The sequence below is a fragment of the Perognathus longimembris genome, chromosome 1 (genome assembly GCF_023159225.1).
Source record: "Perognathus longimembris pacificus isolate PPM17 chromosome 1, ASM2315922v1, whole genome shotgun sequence".
In the NCBI taxonomy this organism is placed as follows: domain Eukaryota; kingdom Metazoa; phylum Chordata; class Mammalia; order Rodentia; family Heteromyidae; genus Perognathus; species Perognathus longimembris.
The window spans coordinates 77,932,163-77,952,672 of record NC_063161.1 but is presented as its reverse complement, the minus strand read 5'-3'; the positions used below and the strand labels follow the sequence as shown (position 1 = coordinate 77,952,672).

The 20,510-nt window shown below is 51.3% G+C and overlaps 1 protein-coding gene across 1 annotated transcript; it reads left to right on the top strand.

Annotated features, from left to right (window-relative positions):
• The first annotated feature begins 8,273 nt into the window (after window positions 1–8,273).
• Window positions 8,274–20,510, top strand: Chst12 (carbohydrate sulfotransferase 12). Its single transcript, XM_048330261.1, has 2 exons — window positions 8,274–8,334; window positions 18,874–20,510. The coding sequence occupies exon 2, from the start codon at window positions 18,957–18,959 to the stop codon at window positions 20,196–20,198; it is 1,242 nt and encodes a 413-aa protein (XP_048186218.1). The 5' UTR covers window positions 8,274–8,334; window positions 18,874–18,956; the 3' UTR covers window positions 20,199–20,510.

Here is a 20,510-nt window from a genome sequence, read left to right as displayed (position 1 = left end):
TTGGTTCCTTTTTCTAAACACAAAGAGACTTGTCATGTTCAAATTCTTATTCAAATATCAACAGCTGCTTTCTACTTTTCCTTTATTTATTTATTTTTAATGTTTTCTGGAAACCATTTCTGTGGTGATTTCAAACAGATTTTCAAATGGGTCTGCCAGACCCAAATGGGAAATGACGCGCATGGGTTTTTCTGGTGAACTGTGGGCTTAAACTGAATGAAAAGTCACAAGCGTCCCTGATGTGGTTGGTGCACTTCTGTATAGTTGAAGTGCTTGGGTGAGGGAGACAGGAAGATCCTGAGTTCCAGCCCAGCCTGGGCTACATAGCAAGACTCTGCTTCAAAAACAAAAACAAAAACAAAAACAAAAACTGGAGGCCAGCCATCGTGGCTCACACCTTGAATCCCATTGACAAGGCAGGTGGCGATCAGGAGGATCACAGTTCAAGACCGGCCCAGGCAGAAATGTGAGGGACCTTATTGAGAAATAACAACAACAACAACAAAAAAGGACTGGAGATATGGCTCAAGTGGTAGAGCACCAGCCTGGGCTCTGAGGCCCAGTGTTGAAAACGTTTTAACCAGCCATGCTCATTTTGTATGGAGCTCAACTCTTGACCATGACTCAGTGAACGGGGAAACCCCTGTGTTCGCTCAGAAAGGTGCCGAAGTGCTCCAGACAGAGGGGTGGGTGCTGCAGCTCCTGCAGGAAAGCAGCACAGACCTTGGGAACTTCTGCCCTGCAGCCTGCAGTACAGGCCCGGTTCTGTAATCCTCTATTCAGGGGAAAGGGGAAAGTCAGCCCTCTGTGGAGTTGGGGGACAGATGTCTGGGAGTTTTACTAGTCCAAAGTTCCAAGGCATCGAGAAGACAGGATCATGGGGCAGGAGATCAGAGAATCCCTCCCAGAGTGAAAAGAACGAGGCTGGCAGGGCGTGATTGCACATGCCTATAATCCCAGCACTCAGGAATCCGAAGCAGGCGCATCCCAAGTTTCAAATGCCTAGGCTTGGCAGTGCGGCCCTGTCTCTGAAGGAAAAGGAGGTAGAGAGAGCTCACGAGTTCATCAGGAAAGGGGAGAAGCCTGGGTGACTAATGATCTGCCTTGCCAGCCGGGAGCCCCCAGTTCAGAGCTCTGTGAGCAGCGGAGTGCCAGGATTCACGGAGCCACACAGGGACATCGTGCGGCGGGAAGTTTGAGGACCTCTCTGGCTCCTGGCTCATTCCTCCACAAAATCTTGAGTCTCCACGGGGGCCTCATTCTGGCCTGCCCTTTCTCTGTGCTTGCCCAGATGGTGTCTGAGTCCATTCAGCTTCTAGAACAAATCAAAACAGTTGGAGCTTTGAACCCCTAGATTAGGGTTCCAGCCTGGGCCCACATCCAGACTGCAGATGGCTGTCAGTTTACAGCATCCTTAGGTGCTGGAAGGAGCACGAAGGGTCTCCAGGACCCCTCTCCTGAGGAGCTGGTCACTTCCAGAGCACCCCTTCCCCCAGCCCCATGCCATCTCCTTGAGATCCACTGGCAGCAAACTGTGGGGGAGGGGCACTTTTGCCCACAGCAATGAGTCTGTGTGGGTACAGCACAGCCCAAGGCTTCCTTCCCAGAGGGCCCCAGGCTTCCTGTCCACTGCCTCCAGAGGCCCTCCATCTGCGGGATGGGGGTGGGGTGGGGTGGAAGCTGCATTCATCCACTCAGAGTACCTCAAACTAGGACCTGTTACGGGGTTCGAGGGAGGAGATTCCATGTCCGTCCAAGAGTCCTCCACTCAGAGACAGTCTCAAGCAAAAAGATGGATTTATTGGGGAAGCAAAAAGTGAAGTGACCGGCCAGCGACACAGTACAAACTCGGCAGCTGAAACTGCGACCCCCCCAAAAATGGGCTGACCGGCCAGGGACACAGTGCAGACTTGGGAGCTAACACTGTGACCCTGAGCAGTCCTCAAACTGAGCAGTCCTCAAATTTTATAAAGGTAAAAGCGTAGCACAGATGTAGGGGGTTGACTCAGGGGGTAGAGCAAGCAACAAACAAGCCATTTACAGGAGCAGAATTTTGGGGTCAAGTTGACCTAATAATCAAGATGGAGTCAGCTCTACTCCCCCCAACATTTCCTACCATGTTTCCCTAATCAAGATGGAGTCAGCTCTACTTCCTACAACAGGACCCACTTGGGTCTGGCCCAGAGCCCCCTTCCCTGCTTTTGAGGACTTTTGAGGGCTCCAGGCTGAAAGTTTGCTCCCCCCACCCCAAGCCCATAACTTTGAAAATGGGTTGTAGATAGGTGTTTCTTGCTCTTAATTACTCCTGGTGGTGTTATACTTTCTAAGTTCCTGGTTCTGGCTGTTTGTGCTTTGAGTCCACCCTTAATTTTTTTTGGGGGGAGGGCATTTTTCTCAGGATGAGATACATCCTACCACAAAACATATGTTAATTTTTGAGGTGAGAAGATTGTACTTCTGAGTTGCCTTCATTAGGCCTCATTTTTCTTAATTTATCCGGCTTTATTTTCTTTTAAAATGACTTTTGTCCCTTAATCTTTTCTCCTCCTCCTCCTCCTCCCCCTCCTCCTCCTTCTTTTTGTTGGTAGTGGGGTTTGAACTCAGTGCCTGGGGCTGTCCCTGAACTCCTTTGGCTCAAGGCTAGCACTCTATTAGTTTGAGTCACAGCACCACTTCTGGTTTTCTGGAGGTTAATCGGAGAAGAGTCTCCTACCTGGGGTGGCTTTGAACTATGATCCCCAGATGTCATCCTCTTGAGTAGCTAGGATTACAGGTGTGAGCCACTGTTGCCCCTTCAGTCCCTTACTCTTAAGAGAAGCTGATGGGGCTGGGGATATAGCCTAGTGGCAAGAGTGCCTGCCTCAGATACACGAGGCCCTAGGTTCGATTCCCCAGCACCACATATACAGAAAACGGCCAGAAGCGGCGCTGTGGCTCAAGTGGCAGAGTGCTAGCCTTGAGTGGGAAGAAGCCAGGGACAGTGCTCAGGCCCTGAGTCCAAGGCCCAGGACTGGCCAAAAAAAAAAAAAGAGAGAGAAGCTGATGGGTGAAGGTCCATCTTCTGTAAGTGTTTCAGGCTGAGTAGGGCATTGGCCCTGTCTAGTCAGGGACCAGAAATCTCATCCTATCTTATCTGGGAGTAAAGTGGGAAATTCGGTTGTCAGATTGCCAAGATCAGATGTTATTAGGAGCATCCTTTGACCCTGAACTGAAAACGAAGCCACATGAGAAGTTAGGGAGGATAATAAGCCACAGAAACAATATAAGGTGCTGCAAATTAATATCCCCTCACATATTAATGCCGTAAAGATAACCTTTTTTTCTCCCACATGGTTTCAGAGAACCATGAGGTCAGGAGTCCATTAAAGCTAAGAGCAGAGTCAGACATGGCACTAATCCAAGTGTGTAGATGCTGGAGGGCCAAAGAGACATTTTTTGAGTTGTCTGGACTAGATACACAATGCTCAGCTTCTACAATTGCACAGGTTCCTCTGTGGGCTGCAGTAAGGGTATCTAAACCCATCCTGCGGCTGGGAATATGGCCTAGTGGCAAGAGCGCTTGCCTCCTACACATGAAGCTCTCGGTTCGATTCCCCAGCACCACATATACGGAAAACGGCCAGAAGGGGTGCTGTGGCTTAGGTGGCAGAGTGCTAGCCTTGAGCAGCAAGAAGCCAGGGACTGTGCTCAGGCCCTGAGTCCAAGGCCCAGGACTGGCCAAAAATAAAAAATAAAAATAAAATAAACCCATCCTGTTTTTGTTTGTTTGTTTGTTTGTTTTTCTGCTGGTCCTGGGGCTTGAACTCAGCCTGAGCACTGTCCCTAGGCTCCATTTTGCTCAAGGTTAGCACTCTACCACTTGAGCCACAGCGCCACGTTCAGATTTTCCTATGATTAATTGGAGATGAGAGTCTCATAGAGTTTCCTGCCTAGGCTAGCTTTGAACCATGATTCTCAGATCTCTGCCTCCTGAGTAGCTAGGATTATAGGTCATGAGCCACTGGTGCACAGCCCCAAGAGACTCTTATCTCCAATTAACCACTCAAAAGCCAGAAGTGGCTCAAAGTGGTAGAGCACTAGCCTTGAGCAAAAGAGTTTGGGGGCAGCACCCAGGCCATGAGTTCAAAGCCCCACAACTGACAAAGAACCAAAAAGAAGCAATTAAACCCATTTCTCTACAGCAAGCCAGTTGTAGCCTGTTTTGCACTCTGGTTTGCAAAAGCATTTCTCTGGCTGCCTGACCTTTGGTGACCTTTACAGTGCATAACAGCTACCTGTGAAGGTTCCCAGACTGCATCCAGTGACAGACCCAGGCCCAAATCCCAGGTGGCCTGTTAGATCACTCCTGTGTGCCAAAGGAGTCAGGGAAGAGCCGAGAAGGAGAGTATTCCATGGCAGCAGCGAGAAGACAGAGCTTTGGGGCATCTTCAAGGCACACAGTGGCCTCAGGTTAAATAGGGAGAATTAGGATCAGGTGGGGAGATAGGCAGAGCTAAGACCTTCCCAGGTCCCAGGGAGCTCCGGAGGTAGCCTCCAGTATTCAGATGAGGCCTTATTACAATCTAAGAGCAGCTGACTCCTGGCTGCTGGTCTGTCCTTGCTGGCTTCCAAGATGGCTGCAGGAGACAGAGGGATCAGGACCTAGGGCATGGATACAAAACGGAGAAATGTGCAGCCTCTACCTTGCCCCCAGCTAAAAGACAAACAAACAACAACAACAAAAAATAAAAACTACCTCCCAGCCGGTAATCTCCCTGGCAGCTCCGGATTTGGTCACAACTGTCACAGCTAGCTGTGTGACTTCAGCCACTTCCTGAACATCTGAGCCCTTACTTTCTACTCAGAAAACAGGAAGGTTAATAAGTATCGACTTCAAAGAGCAAGTAAAAATGTTTCTGCTTGTTGCCCATAGGCTAAGTGTATCTTGCCCCTTGTGGTGGTACGCTCCTGTAATCACAGTTCATTGGAGGACAGAAGGTAAGCATGAGCATCTGGAGTTTGAGGCCAGACAGGCGATGGTAGCAGAGATCTTATTTCAAAAACAAAATGCAAACCAAAGGGCTGTGGGCTGGGCTCCAGTGGGACAGCCCTGGCCTGGGAAGAGGTTCTTGGTTCCACACCAATACTGTTTTGACATTTAGAAGTGAAATTGTCCAAACATTAAAAAAAATAACCACTTTAAACTGAACAACTCAGTGGCATTTAGTCCACTTACAATGTTGCACCACCATCTAACTAGTTACAAAACATCTTCCAAAGGGGATCTGGTTCTGGCCACACAGTTGTTCCCCATTTCCTCTTCTAGAGTGGAAGAGAAGCACCCTGCAACCCTGATCAACGGCCTTCAGAATTTGGTTCAGATTCCTTCCTGGGTGTCTGGTATACCTGTAAAGACAAGAAGATCATGAGTTCAAGGCCAGCCTGGGTTACATAGTCACACTGTCTCAAAACCCAAAACAAGCCTAAATGTGATGAGTCATGCCTGAAATCTTAGCTACTTGGGAGGCAGAGATCAGGATTGTGGTTGGAGGGCAGCCAGGACAAAAAAAAAAAAAAAAAAAAAAAAAGTTAGCTGGGTGTGGTGACAGGCCTGCTATCCCAAAGGCTGGAAAAGCATAACTAGACAGATCATGGTCCAGGCCAGTCTGGACAAAAAGCAGCACCTTATTCAAAATACGACCAAAAAATGGACTGGAGGGGCTGGGAATATGGCCTAGTGGCAAGAGTGCTTGCCTCCTATACATGATGAAGCCCTGGGTTCGATTCCCCAGCACCACATATACAGAAAATGGCCAGAGGTGGCGCTGTGGCTCAAGTGGCAGAGTGCTAGCCTTGAGCAAAAAGAAGCCAGGGACAGTGCTCAGGCCCTGAGTCCAAGGCCCAGGACTGGCAAAAAAAAAAAAAAAAAAAAAAAAAAGAGAAAGAAAGAAAAAAGAAAGAAAATGGACTGGAGGCATGGCTTAAGTGATTGTGCACCTGTCAAGCAAGCAGGAAGTTCAGGTTCTGTTAGGGCTGACATGAAAACCGGAGTAACTAAATATAAGTTTTAGTGTTAAAATTATAACAGCTTCTAAACCCTGGTGATGACTCCATGCTAAAGGGCTGCACCCCCACCCGTGAGACTAGTTTCTTGTAGGGAGCACTTGTTCCCCTCTGTACCTGGGTAACAACCATGGTAACAGACAGTAAAAAAAAATGATCACAGTCATAGACTATAGAAATAACCATAATAGTAAAAATGCCATGGTAACTGTTGGGTTGGTTTACTTATGATTGAGTATTGGATTGTTTTAGCCCACTGAAGCTTGCTTAGTGGTAATGGGAAAACATGGTAGCAATTGTTAAAATAAAGTTGGTACTAGGTCAGTCTGACCACAAAATTCTGCTTCTGTAAACAGCTTGCTTAACCCATTTGTGACTTGCGCTACCCCCTGCATTAACCCCCTGCATCAGTGCTACGTGACCACCTGTTGTCATTTCCTGATACCAAGGCCAATTCCCAATATCAAAGCCAAAATAGATAACTGAAAGGGTAGATAGCCAATAGAAATAGGACAAGACTTGCTTGCTAAATCCCATCCAATCAAGTATCTGCCAAGTTGGAAATACCCTGGCCCTGATGTAATCACAATAAAAACACTGCCTATCTGAGGGTCGGGGCTCTCAATCCAGATCCGCTGTGTCGGTGATGGTTGAGAGTCGAGCTCCAGCTTGCAATAAAGACTCTGTGTGTTTGCATCAGTATCAGCTCCTTGGTGGTCTTGGGGACCAGAAATCTAGGCATAACAGTTCAACCTCAATATTGTCAAACAAACAATACCCCACACACACACCCCAAGAAAAAGCTTTTTTTTTTTTTTTTAAAAAAAACAAACCCTGCAAAGCTTTTCACAGAGTGAAGTTGCCATCTCAGCAGTTCGGGAACTGCTATCCTAGTGGAAGCATTCACTAATTGAGCACCTCTGCACAGAGGCCTATCTTGGTCTATGACTGATGAACTAGCCTCAACTGGAGGAAATAACATTTTAAAAGATGGTTTAAGGCTGGGAATATGGCCTAGTGGCAAGAGTGCTTGCCTCGTATACATGAAGTCCTGGGTTCGATTCCTCAGTACCACATACACAGAAAAAGCCAGAAGTGGGCACTGTGGCTCAAGTGGGTAGAGTGCTAGCCTTGAGCAAACCGAAGCCAGGGACAGTGCTCAGGCCCTGAGTTCAAGCCCCAGGACTGACAAAAATAAATAAATTTTTAAAAGGATGGTTTAAATGGAGGTGTCATTTGCCTCTGGTAAAGTGTTTTATACGTCCACTGCTGAATGCGTGGGCATGTATACATGTGGCCACCACACCAGGACACAGAACTGCTCCAGCTGTCCTTTGGTAGTGACCCGCGGGGCTAGCCCTCGAGGTCACCTTCCTGTCCTTTGGCTTTCTCAGAGCATCCAGCAGATGGGTTCACACCGCACATGAGCTGGGCACGTTAGCCAGGCTGCTTTTACACAGCGAGGAGCTCAGATGCAAGGTACATCTGAGGGGAGGTCCCCCAATGTCATCGCATGCATCCTCTGCATGGTCACAAGCACTGTCTGCATTGTCGCATGCAATGATCCTTTGTGTGGCTGCGCAGTATCCGGTCACCTGGATTTCTGCAGCCTGTTCAGTTACTTGGGGAGGGCATTTGGGTCTCCAGCCTGGGCACCTCTGAACAAAGGCGTGGAAGATTTTTATCTTTTTTTTTTTGGCTCTGGTACCGGGGCTTGAACTCAGGGCCTGAGTGCTGTCCCTGAGCTTTTTTGACACAGCTCCCCTTCTGGCTAGCGCACCCGGCCGCAATCCTTTTTAAAAACTTATTTAAAGACCATCCCAGAGAGGTCGTGTGGCGCTCCCGCCATGAAAGGGAGCTAGCGTGTCCGCCTTTCCCGCTCCATTTCCCGAACAGGCTCCTCCCACCGGAGCCCACCCCGCCCCTAACCCCGCCCCAGAAGCCGCAGATCCTCTCCGCGGATTGGATGCTCTGGAAGGGGGCGTGGCTCTCATCGGTTAGTGGGCGTGGCTAATCGCTGGCCGTAAATACCGCGCCACATGGCACTGTCTAGCTAGGGCGGGGTAGAGGCAGAGTACGAGAGAGCGCAGGCGCATTGAGGGTGGGCACCCTTCGTGGCCTTGCCAGAGACGTCTCGCGAGAAGATGGCAGGGGCGGGGCTCCGGCGGCGGGGGCGAGGCCGCGCCTCAGGAGGGTCTGCTAGTCCCGAGGCTGTGGCTGCGGCGGCGACAGCGGCGGCGGTGGCGGCGGCGGCAGATGCGGGGCGCTGACCCGCGCGCACAGCGGAGCCAGGTGAGGGATGTGGCGGGCAAGGGGCGCTTGGCACTCGGATCCGAGTGTGAGGCGAGATCCTGCGGGCTAGAGTCGGGGATCCAGTCCTTGATGAGGGGCGCAGGTGGGTCCCCAACCCTGGCCAGCCTGGGCAGGTCCCGCGCGGCCACGGGTTCGAGTCCCCGGGCCTGCCCGCGCGCTACATGACCTTGGCCGGGGCCTCGCACGCTCCGACCTCTTTTCTTGTGCGGGTCCGGGCCCCAGAAGGATCACGGATGTGTGTGGTCTCCCCTTACCCCCTGTCCCTCTCCGTGGTGGCCTCCAACACCTGGCCCTGCCGGTTATCTGTTTTGTGCTCTGGCTTGTGCTCTGCTTGGTCGCCTGGGAGAGAAATCCGTAATTGTCCACGGACGACGACAGAGATGCTGCAGCATCCCGGAGAGCTTTCCAGAAAACTTCCCATCTGTGGTCACTTTTTGCTGGCCCGAGTGACCAGGAGGGTCCTCCGGGCAAGGACCGCCTGTCTCACCCGGCTCTGGCCACTCCCGTGGTCCCCTCCCTCCCCCACCTCTCGAGACTCTGCTGGGCATTTCCCAGCCCCTGAACTTGCCTTCCAGGAGCCGGGCAGCCCCAGCGCACAGACAGGAGGTGGGCCGGTCCCAGGAATGACATTTTGCTATAAAAGGGGCATCCTTCATCTTGGGCGAAAACACGATGAGTGGCTGGGCTGCTGGCAGTAGGACCTATGATACTCTTTAGGCTCATGGCCACCAAGACATGGCTGGCAAACCCTGGGCTGGGGTAGAGGTTCTGCCTGGCAGGGAGTACAACAAGCTGTAGTGTTTGCATAATTATTAAATTATTTACTTCATAAATTCGATGCTGTAGAGACTTAGGAAGCCAGAGATGAATAAGGACATGAATTGCAATCAGGATGCATGCAATACTTCCTGGATGGCTGGTGCCTCACAGGGGGGCTCAAGGCTGTGTGTGCAACTGGAGACCAGCTCCATCACCCTTTCACCATCCCTTCCCTCCCCCACTTCTTAGAAGGATGAGGTTTAGCCTTCCTCTAGTGTTGGGCATGAGGGAGGGTGGGTGTCTGGGTATAGAGGAGAGAAAGCCAGGAATTAGGAAATTGTCAATGAAAGGTTTCAGCTTCAAGAGTGTCATTCTTAGCCAGATGTCAGTGGCTCATACCTATAATCCCAGCTACGCCAGCCTGGGCAGGAATCCTAGTCCATGAGGCTCTTATCTCCAATCAACCACCAAAAAGCTAGAAATGGAGCTGTGGGTCAAGTGGTAGAAACCTAGCCTTGAGCAAAGACTTTGGAACAGTGCTGAGGCCCCAAGTTCTATTGCCAGTACCAGCATTTAAAATTAAAAAAAAAAAAAAAGCAAGTCTGGGGTGGCCAGGTGCTGAATTTCCTTGCAGATGAGCTGACAGGGCTTGGGTTGGCATTTGCAGGTCTGCCAGAACTTTACAGTGACCAGGAATGGTACACGTGCCTGCATCCTCAGCTCTGCAGACATTGTTAAATGTGGGTGTGCAAGGTGCCGAATTGGGCTGGAAGTTGCAAAGTGGGGCCTGCCCACCCTGGGAAGCTGACTTTGGCCTGGGAGTGGTGCATATTAAAGACTCTACTTTGGGCATTGATAGAGCATGAACAGTTGGTGAAGAGTTCTGGGAGAAGACTTAGGAATTGAACCTTGCTGTTTGGGGAGAACATTCTAGGCAGAGGCAGACATGTGGGCAGAGGCATCGAAGTGGACACGTTTGGGAGATGCTCAGTTACTGCATTTATCTGGATGGGGTTCAGGATTGGGTGGAAAGATCAGTTTCTTTTCTTTTTTTGAGAGTAGTAGGATTTGAACTTGGAGCCTTGCAGGTACTCTACCACTTGAACCATACCTCCAGCTTTTTTTGTTTTCATTAGTTTTCAGATGGGGTCTTTTTGTTTTGTTTTTGCCTGGCCCCATCTGGACTGTGATCCTTCTACTTATTCCTCCTAGGTAGCTGGGATACAGGTGTCCACCACTGTGTCCACCTTGGAAAGCTAGGTGCCTGATTGTGAAAGATCTGGGATGATGATGACCCCTGGAGGCTTGGTGTGGGGATATCCACTCTGCTCCAGCTATACCGGTGGTAGTGGGAAGGGAGGGGTGTGTTCAGGGCCTGGGGACGTGCAGGCTGCTTTGTGGGGCCTGGGTGAAGGATGGCAGCTGAGAGAGTGGGAAGGAGGGGGGAGGCAGAGGTGGCAGGTTTCTCAAGCGGGTACGGTGGGGATGGGGAGGATGGGTAAAGAAGCACAGAAGGGTTTTTTTGTTGTTGTTGTTGGAAGGTTGTTGGTTTTTTTTTTCTGCGGTGCTGGGGATGGAACCTAAGATCTCTCACAGGCTTCATGCAATTGTGAGATGTGCAGAATTAGGGGTGTGTGTGAGCCATCGACGTGAAGGGTGCCTGCTGAAGTGGGGAACTCTGCGGAAAACCAGCAGGGTCCTGTATATGAAGTTTCTCTTCCGCCCATCGTTCTCCTTTGGGAGATCTCTGTGGGATCCAGGCTGCCAGAGGTTCATTCCAGAGAAGCCCAGGGTAGAAGGTTGCCTGGGGTGGAAAGAAGCTGGTTGTAGGTAAGTGAGACCTTGCTAGTCTATCATATAAAAACAACATAGGAGCCAGGCACCCATGGTTCACACCTGTAACCCTAGTTTCCTCAGGAGGCTGAGATCTGAGGATCAGGGTTCAAAGCCAGCCTTGAGCAGAAAAAGCTCAAGGACAGCGAGTGGTCAGGCCCTGAGTTCAAGTCCCATGACTGGCCAAAACAAAACATACAAAGCTGGGTGCAGGTGTGCTCACATCTGTAATCCTAGCTGCTCTGAAGGCTGAGATCTGAGGATCAAAGCCAGCTTGAGTAGGAAAGTCTATGAGACTCTTATCTCCAATTAATTGCCCCAAATGCTGGAAGGGGAGCTGTGACTCATTTGGTAGAACAGCAGGTCGCTGTAAGTTTCACACTCACTGAGGGAGGGGCTGGCCAATGGTGGCCCTGGCTGGTGGCCCAGTCATCCCACCCCAGCCCACAGATGTGCCTGAAGATAACCCCATCTCTAACATGGTTTCCTGCTTTCCTGGAGGACTGGGTTTCCTCTCACCATTTAGCAATGGGCTTGGTGGAGGGGAGGGGAGGGGCTGTTGAGTCCATTTGGCAGAACTAGACCTGCTGGGCCTCTCCCTTAGTGACGTTGATGGGGGTCCCCCTCCCGTCGCGTATGAGGGCCCAGATGGATTTCTTACCAGCAGAGCTAATGATAATTAATAGCCCAGCCCAGGATTCTGAGCCTCCCCCCAGTTCCTTCATGCCCCGTCCTGAAATCCCAACAGCCTAGCAGGACAGTGAGGCAGACTTAGGCCGTGGCAGGTGGAGGAGGTCGGAGTGAGCATAAGGAAGGAACACTTGGGTCTCTGGCATCCTTACTGCTGCTGTGGATAAGAACAGAGCCTGGGGGGCTGGGAATATGGCCTAGTGGCAAGAGTGCTTGCCTCCTACACATGAAGCTCTCGGTTCGATTCCCCAGCACCACATATATAGAAAATGGCCAGAAGTGGGGCTGTGGCTCAAGTGGCAGAGTGCTAGCCTTGAGCAAAAAGAAGCCAGGGACAGTGCTCAGGCCCTGAGTCCAAGGCCCAGGACTGGACAAAAACAAAACAAAACCGAAAAAGAACAGAGCCTGGGCTGGCCTCCACCCTCAATCCTCCTCCCTCTGCCTCCTGAGTACCTGGGATTACAGGCATGCACCACCGCACCCAGCCTTACCAACTAACTTTGTAGAGTCCAAACTTCTGGATGGAAGGACCCCACCCAGTGTTGAGCCCCAGAAGGAAAGCACAGGTCTCTTCCCCCGCCCCCGCCCCCTCCCCCTCCCCCATGCTCCTCAGCTGTCGGAGCCGCACAAGGACAGACTCCGAGCTTTGTCAGGGGTTGGAGAAGCCAAGTTGGAAGGTGGGTGGTCTCTGGTCACCTGTGGCTTTGTACCGCCTGTTCTCTGCATGACCTTGCCTGGACCCTGGCTGCTCTCATTTCCCCTCAGCACAGCCATTCTTCTCTACATCCTGTCTCTGGCTGTGTGTGTGTGTGTGTGTGTGTGTACCCTGGGAGTTGAACTCAGGGTCTTATGCGCTCTGCTTTCTTACTCCTGACTGGTACTCTACCATGCCCTCAGTCCTCTTCTGAACTTCTGTAAAGTGTTGGGGTTTTTTTTTGTTTTGTTTTGTTTTTGTTTGTGCCAGTCCTGGGCCTTGGACTCAGGGCCTGAGCACTGTCCCTGAGCCTCTCTGTGCTCAAAGCTAGCACTCTACCACTTAAGCCACAGTGCCACTGCCACTTCTGGCTTTTTCTGTGTATGTGGTACTGAAGAATCAAACCCAGGGCTTCCTGCATGCTAGGAAGGCACTCTACCACTAAGTCACATTCCCAGCCCCTCTTCCTTTTTGTTAAATCATTTTATTTATTTATTTTTCTTCTTGCAGTACTAGGGTTTGAACTCAAGGTCTTGTGCTTGCTAAGCAGACACTGTACCACCTGAGCAATGCCTCCACTCCAGCATTTTGCTGGTTAACTGAAGATGGACTCTTGGCTTTTTCTGAGTAGGCTGGCTTTGAACTGTGATTCTCCAGATCTCAGGAGAAGATGATTACAAGCATGCGCCACCCTTTTTTGCATTGGTTTTCTTAAAGGGAGGTCCCAGTTTATTCCTGGGTTAGCCTGGGTCTCAATCCTCTTAATGGCCCTGCATTACTTGGAATGACAAGCACACATCAGTGTGTGCCCAGGCGTCGAGTTTCTCCTGTAGCTGGGATGACAGGCATGTACCACCATGCCCACCCGTTGGTTGAGATGAAGTCGTTCAAATTTTTCTATTTGAGCTGGTCTGGAGGCTTGAGCCTCTGCCCTAGCGCTCTAGGCATTTCTTTGAATTGACTTAATTCTTATAAAAGTTGCCTCTTGGAACCTGCCATGGGCATTTGGGTGCTGTGTGGGATTGGGACGTTTGTTAGGCAGTCTCTGTCTCGTGGGGTCCTGGGGCTTCCAGGCTGGGCTCCTGTCCTGTCTGCTCACAAGAGGTGGGAGAAGGTGGTGAGGGCCAGGACGGCAGGCAGGAAGAGGCTGGCGGGCTGGCGGCCGCACCCCAGGCCGGCCCCAAGGACATCACCTCGCATCAATGGGACCATTTATGACTTGTTTTTATTTGGCTGTGTGAGGGGTTAACGGAACACAGACAGACTCATTTTATAAGCAAAAAAAGCCGTGGTCCCGGTGGTGGCAGGAAAAATGTCTCTCATGGACTCCAGCAGCCATGAACCCACTGTGGGCTGGGCAGTGGGGGACCCACTGATAGCAACTTCCCAGCCTAGTGGTCCCCATGGTGGGGGTGCTGAGGGATCGCTTTATTTTATTTTCACTCTCTGCCAGTCCTGGAGCTTGAACTCGGAGCCTGGGCGCTGTCCCTGAGCTTTTTTGTCCAAGACTTAATGCTCTGCCACTTGAACCACAGCTCCACTGCTGCCCTTTTTGGTGGTTTATTAGAGATAAGAGTCTCACAGTCTCCTGCCTGGGCCGGCTTCAAATGGTGATCCTCCGATCTCAGCCTCCGGAGTAGCTGGGATTACAGACGTGAGCCCCCCGCGCCCAGCGTGATCACTTTGATCCCATGTTCTGTATGCTAGGAGAGCAACCAGCTCTCCCGCTCTGTGCCAGACACGCAAGTAAAGAAAACAAAACATTCTTGAGTTTCTGGTGAAGCTCATGTCCCTCGTTTTAATGCTTAGGGGCTTGGTTATTTTGCCAAAATTAAGCAAATTTTCTGAGACAAAAGTAATGAAAAGCCCAATTGGTAAGCATGTACTGTAGAGGCCAGTCAGGCACTGGCCCCCACTAGGAGACGATGGGGTCAGTGTGGGCTATTTTGCTTTTTTTAGTGCTGGTACTGGGGCTTGAACTCAGGGCCTGAGTGCTGTCCCTAAGATTTTTTTTTTTTCGCTCAAAGTTGGTGTTCCACCACTTGAGCCACAGCTCTATTCCTTATGTTTCACTGGTTAATGGAGATAAGGATCTCAAGGACTTTGCTCCTCAGGCTGGATTTGAACCTTGATCCTCAGATCTCAGCCTCTGGAGCAACTAGGATTACAGTCCATCTAACTTTTTCATCACAATTACTGTGGGTATTAGAGAAATTATTCCCCACATTAATTGTGCAAACAGCTTGGGACTGCATGTTTATTTTTTGTTTATCCCTTTTTGTGTCTTTATGCTTGCTAGATACTTGTTCTACCACTGAGCCATGGCCCCAGCCCTTCTTGCTCTGGTCATTTTTTTTCAGATAGGATCTCATATTTATGTCCAAGCCCAGCCTGGACTGCCATCACCCTTGCATGCTTCCTACGTAGCTGGGACGACAAATACCACAATGCCCGGCTTTTATTGATTGTGGTGAGGGTCTTGCTGACTTTCTGCCTGGACCAGCCTTGAGTCATGATCCTTGCAATCTTTCCCTCAAGAGCAGCTGGAATTACAGGCCTGAAGCACTGCGCTCGGCCTCCCGTATGCATCTGTGCTTGAATGCGGCATGTCTTCAGTCCCTTGGGCAGCAGGAAGTGGGAAGGCAGGCAGTGTGGGAGCTGCCAGCTGCCCTGCCCCGCGCTTGTGCCATTCTGCAGCTTTGGGGGGCACCAGCCTCTGTTTCATTTCCTCTCTGCTGGAGCAGAGAATTTCTCTTCCTTGTGATTAAGGACGATGAGCTGTTTTCTCATTAAGTGCTGTATGTTCTTCTAAGTTGGGTTGTGTTATTTTTTTTTTCTGGCCCTGGGGCTGAAACTCAGGGCCCCAGCCACTGTCCCTGAGCTTCTTTTGCCCAAGGCTAGCACTCTACCACGTGAGCCACAGCGCCACTTCTGGCTTTTTCTGTTTATGTGGTGCTGAGGAATCGAACCCAGGGCTACATGTATATGAGGCAAGCTCTCTACCACTAAGCCACACTCCCAGCCTACGTTACTATTTTTAATGATGAGATTTCTGTGTTCACATTACCAGTCCTTCCTTGTGTGTATTGTTAAGAATATTTTATGCTAGCCTATATAGCCTGCCTTTCTGTTTCTTTTCTACCAGAAGGGGGGCTTGAACTCTGGGCCTTGTAGTCTTGTTTGTCTTTTTCAATCAAGGCTGGACACTCTACTACTTTAGCACAGTTCTACTTCTGGATTTTTGATAGTTAATTGGAGAAAAGAGTCTTGTGAACTTTTCCTGTCTGGGTTGACTTTGAACCACCATGATCTCTCAGCCTTCTGAGTAGCTACGGTGACAGGCGTGAGCCCCCAGCGTCTGGCTTGGATTTTCTTCGTGGTGAGATTTGCAGAGCCTGGGTTTTGAATTCTGCTGTGGCAGTGTCTTTTTTCCTCTGAGGGTTTTATAGTGTGGCGTCCACGTGCAGGACAGTGGTCCCATGTGCTATGGAGTTGGGGTGCCAGGCCCGTTCCCCTGGTTTGATATACAGCTGCTCCATCCTGGCTGGTGAAAGGCCGTCCCTTCCTCAGTGGGCGGTGGGGTACGTCAGCTGAGTACCAGGCTCTGTTTGTGTGTGTGTGTGTGTGTGTGTGTGTGTCTGTCTGTCTGTCTGTCTGTCTGTCTTGTCTGTCCCCTAGAAACACAGGCATATGCATTCTCCAGTCCTGAGTGTCCCTCAAAGCTTGTTTTGGCCATTCTAGCTGTCCTGCATTTCCTCATGTGTTTAAAAATGTGTCAGTCTCTACAAACAGCCACGGCTGTCACATTCTCTGGAGCCCATCGCACGTGGCTCACAGAGCTCGCCGTTCATTTGGAACTGTAAATCTCCTGTGAGTGTGTGTAGGGTGCTGGGATTGAACTCTGGGCCTTGCACTTGCTCTTTGGAGCTCCACCACTTGAGCCATACCCTTTACTGCTTTATTTTCCAGGTGGAGCCTCACATTTCTGCCCTGAGCTGGCCTCACATGGTGATCCTCCTGCGCTCTCCCTTCCTCCTCCTGCTTCATTCTTGGCTGTCCATCAGCCCTCAGCTCCCTGTTTCCAAGAACTGTTCCACCCCAAGCTTTCTAGATCTTTCTGCACTCCACCTGGGTCCCTTCAACCCCCCTAGGCCTTCAAGGCCATTTGTCCTTCCTGCTCAACTCTCAGCCTGAATGTCAACTGAGGGGCCGGTCCAGAATCAATGTGGTCACTTGCATTTCTAGGAGCTTTTAAATGACGGGCTCAGCTTTATTGGTGAGCACAGGGTCATTGCTTCCAGTGGTTTGTGGTTTTCAATGAAAAGTTCATTTCATCTAACTTGCTAAATTTGTGAGTGTAAAGTTGTCTGATGTATCTTATTACCCTGTGTCCTGTCCTCATAAGAGTCTTACTATAAGTTTATCCCTTTTTGCTTTTTTTTTTTTTTTTTTTGCGAATTGGTGATTGAACTTGGCCTCACCCTTGTTGGACTGACACTACCACTTGAGCCACACCCCAGTGTTTTTGCTTCAGTTGGTTTCAAATAGGGCCTGGTGCTTTTGTCCGGCCAGCCTGGACCACAGTCTTCTCTGTGCCTCCTGAGTAGCTGGGATCACGGGCATGACCACCCACCATGCCTGGATTTGTTGTTGTTGCCAGTCCTGGGGCTCAAGGCCTGAGTACTGTCCCTGAGCTTCTTTTGCTCAGGGCTAGCACTCTACCACTTGAGCCACGTGCCACGTACAGCTTTTTCTAAGTAGTTTATTGGAGATAGGAGCTAGCCCTGGCTGGCTTAGAACCAGAACCTTCAGATCTCAGCTAGAATGACATGTGTGAGGCACCTACAAGGCTAAGACTGGTTTTTCATCTCACTGATTTCTGGATTTTTTTTTTTTACTTTATTTTTTCTGGCTGTCTCTGGTTTCTCCTGCTCTTTCTCCCCTCCTTTTTGAAAGGGGCTTGGATGAATGGTTTCCAATCTCCTGTTTTCCAGTGCTCTCAGCGGCAGGTTTTGATACGTTGCACTTTGGTTTTCTTTCAGTCCTGTGAATTTTCGGAAATTCCCTTTGAGGCCTCTGCAATCCATGGATTGTGCAGAAATGAGTCATTGACTTTCCAAGAGTCTGCGGATTTTCCCGTAGTCTTGTCTGTTACTGATTTCTAGTTTTTACTTTTTTTTTTTTGGCCGGTCCTGGTGTTTGAACTCAGGGCCTGGACACTGTTCCTGGGCTTCTTTTGCTTAAGGTTAGCGCTCTGTCTCTTGAGCCACAGCACCACTTCTGGCTTTTTCTGTTTATGTGGTACTGAGGAATCGAACCCAGGGCTTCATGTATATGAGGTGAGCATTTTACCACTAGGCCATATTCCCAGCCCCACCTGCCTCTTTAAAAAAAATAAATTTATTATTGTTATTATAAAGGCAATGTACAAAGAGATTACAATTACATAAGTCAGGTAAAGAGTCTTTCTTCCTGTCTCTTATAGTTCCTGTCGCTTGCTGGTGTTAGGTTTTCTGCTGATTTTCTTCCTTTCTTTCTTTCTTTTTTTCTTTCTTTGTTTCTTTCTTTCTTTTTCTCCCTTTTTTTGCCAGTCCTGGGGCTTGAACTCAGGGCCTGAGCACTGTCCCTGGCTTCTTTTTGCTCAAGGCTAGCACTCTACCACTTAAGACACAGCATCACTTCTGGCCTTTTCTATATATGTGATGCTGAGGAATCGAACCCAGGGCTTCATGTATACGAGGCAAGCACTCTACCACTAGGCCATATTCCCAGCCCCTCTGCTGATTTTCTGCCTAGTAGTCTCTTAATGATCAAGGGCCGATGTTGAGGTCTCTAACTGTAACTGCATCTGTCTTCAGTTTTTGCTTTACTTGTTTTGAGGCTCTGTTGTTTTTTTTTTTTTTTTATGCCTCTGCATTTGAGATAAGCATGTCTTCTTGGAGGACTGAACTTTTTGTCATTATGTAATATCCCACTTTGTCTTGAGCAAGTTTTTCCTTCCAGAGTTTACTCCATCTGATATTAATAGCCACTTCTGCCTTCTTTTGATGACCATTCCCGTGACTAATGCTTTCTGTGTCCCCCCCACCCCCAGGGGACTGAGGTAGTATGTCAGCCAACCCTGCCACATCTCACTGAGCCTATCCGTCCCTGCAGGGCCACCTCACCAGGCCCTAGCGTGACACCCCACTCCTGTGGGTGGAGGATGGGCTGGCTAGCCATGGGGTGGATGGGGTGGACCACCCCAAATCCTCCACCTACAGGAAAAGTCATTTATTTTCTTTTGTTGGTCCTGGGGCTTGAACTCGGGGCCTGGATGCTGCCCCTGAACTCTTTGACTCAAGCCTAGTGCTCTGCCCCTTGAACCACTGTACTACTTGCCATTAATCTGGTGGTTGGTGGGAAATAAGAGTCTCCCGGCCTATCCTGCCGGAAGCTGGCTTCAAACCAGGATCCTCAGATCTCAGCCTCCTGAGTATCGAGGAGGCCAGGTGGGAACGGGAAGCCATCTCTAACCAGTGTGCTGTCGCCCTGCCCTCCAGGTTGCTGTGGGCGCCATGTCCCGGCGATCCGCCCTGCTGCAGTGAGGGAGGCCGGGCGCGGCCGCCCGCCCCGGCCGGGCAGCATGGCCAAGGCGCGGCTCTTCCGGCTGTGGCTGGTGCTGGGCTCGGCGCTCATGATCCTGCTCATCATCGTGTACTGGGACAACGTGGGCACGGCCCACTTCTACCTGCACACCGCGCTGTCGCGGCCCCGCGGGCCCGGGCCCGGCCCCACCCCGGGGCGCCCCTCCGAGGCCGACCCGCTGCTGCTGGACGCACTCCTCACCCCCGAGGCCCCGACGGAGCTTGCGGGAAGCAAGGCGGAGCCGGCGGCGGCGCCCGCGCCCAGCCCCGGGGCCCGGAGCCCCATGGAGGAGAGCGTGCGCGGCTATGACTGGTCGCCCCGCGACGCCCAGCGCAGCCCGGACCCGGGCCGGCAGCAGGCCGAGCGGCGGCGCGTGCTGCGGGGCTTCTGCGCCAACGCCAGCCTGGCCTTCCCCACCAAGGAGCGCGCGTTCGAGGACATCCCCAACTACGAGCTCAACCACCTGATCGTGGACGACCGGCACGGCGTCATCTATTGCTACGTGCCCAAGGTGGCGTGCACCAACTGGAAGCGCGTGATGATCGTGCTGAGCGAGAGCCTGCTGGACCGCGGCGCGCCCTACCGCGACCCGCTGGCCATCCCGCGCCAGCACGTGCACAACTCCAGCACGCACCTCACCTTCAACAAGTTCTGGCGCCGCTACGGCCGCTTCTCCCGCCACCTGATGAAGGTCAAGCTGCAGAAGTACACCAAGTTCCTGTTCGTGCGCGACCCCTTCGTGCGCCTCATCTCTGCCTTCCGCAGCAAGTTCCAGCTGGAGAACGACGAGTTCTACCGCAAGTTCGCCATGCCCATGCTGCGCCGCTACGCTAACCACAGCAGCCCGCCCGCCTCCGTGAGCCAGGCCTTCCGCGCCGGCCTCAAGGTCACCTTCACGCACTTCATCCAGTACCTGCTCGACCCGCACACCGAGACGCTGGCGCCCTTCAACGAGCACTGGCGCCAGATCTACCGCCTCTGCCACCCGTGCCAGATCGACTACGACTTCGTGGGCAAGCTGGAGACCCTGGATGACGACGCTGCCCAGCTGCTCAAGCTGCTTAAGGTAGACGGCAGGTTGCACTTCCCCCCCAGCTACCGGAACAGGACGGCCAGCAGCTGGGAGGAAGGCTGGTTCGCAGGCATCCCCCTGGCCTGGAGACGCCAGCTCTACAAACTCTACGAAGCCGACTTCGTCCTCTTTGGCTACCCCAAGCCTGAAAACCTGCTCAGAGACTGAATGCCCCACACCACGATGGTGCTGGGCAGAGGCGCTGCCCCGAGCGCAGCCAAGTGCTTGAGATGGGGGCCCGGAGGCCAGGTGGGCTCCACCACCCTACCGCCCCTCCCCCCCAGCCCGCAGGCCAGGGAGTGCCTCACACTCCGTGTGTGTGTTTTTTAAATAAGCTGCCACCTTGCAATCTGGACTCACTGTGCTCGCCACAGCCTGTGTTCACGGGCACCGTGTTAATATTGTTTTCTAAGATTAATATATTTCAGATATTTAATAGGAAAGTGGGAGTGAGCTGGAGTAAAACGTGGCACCCAGGTC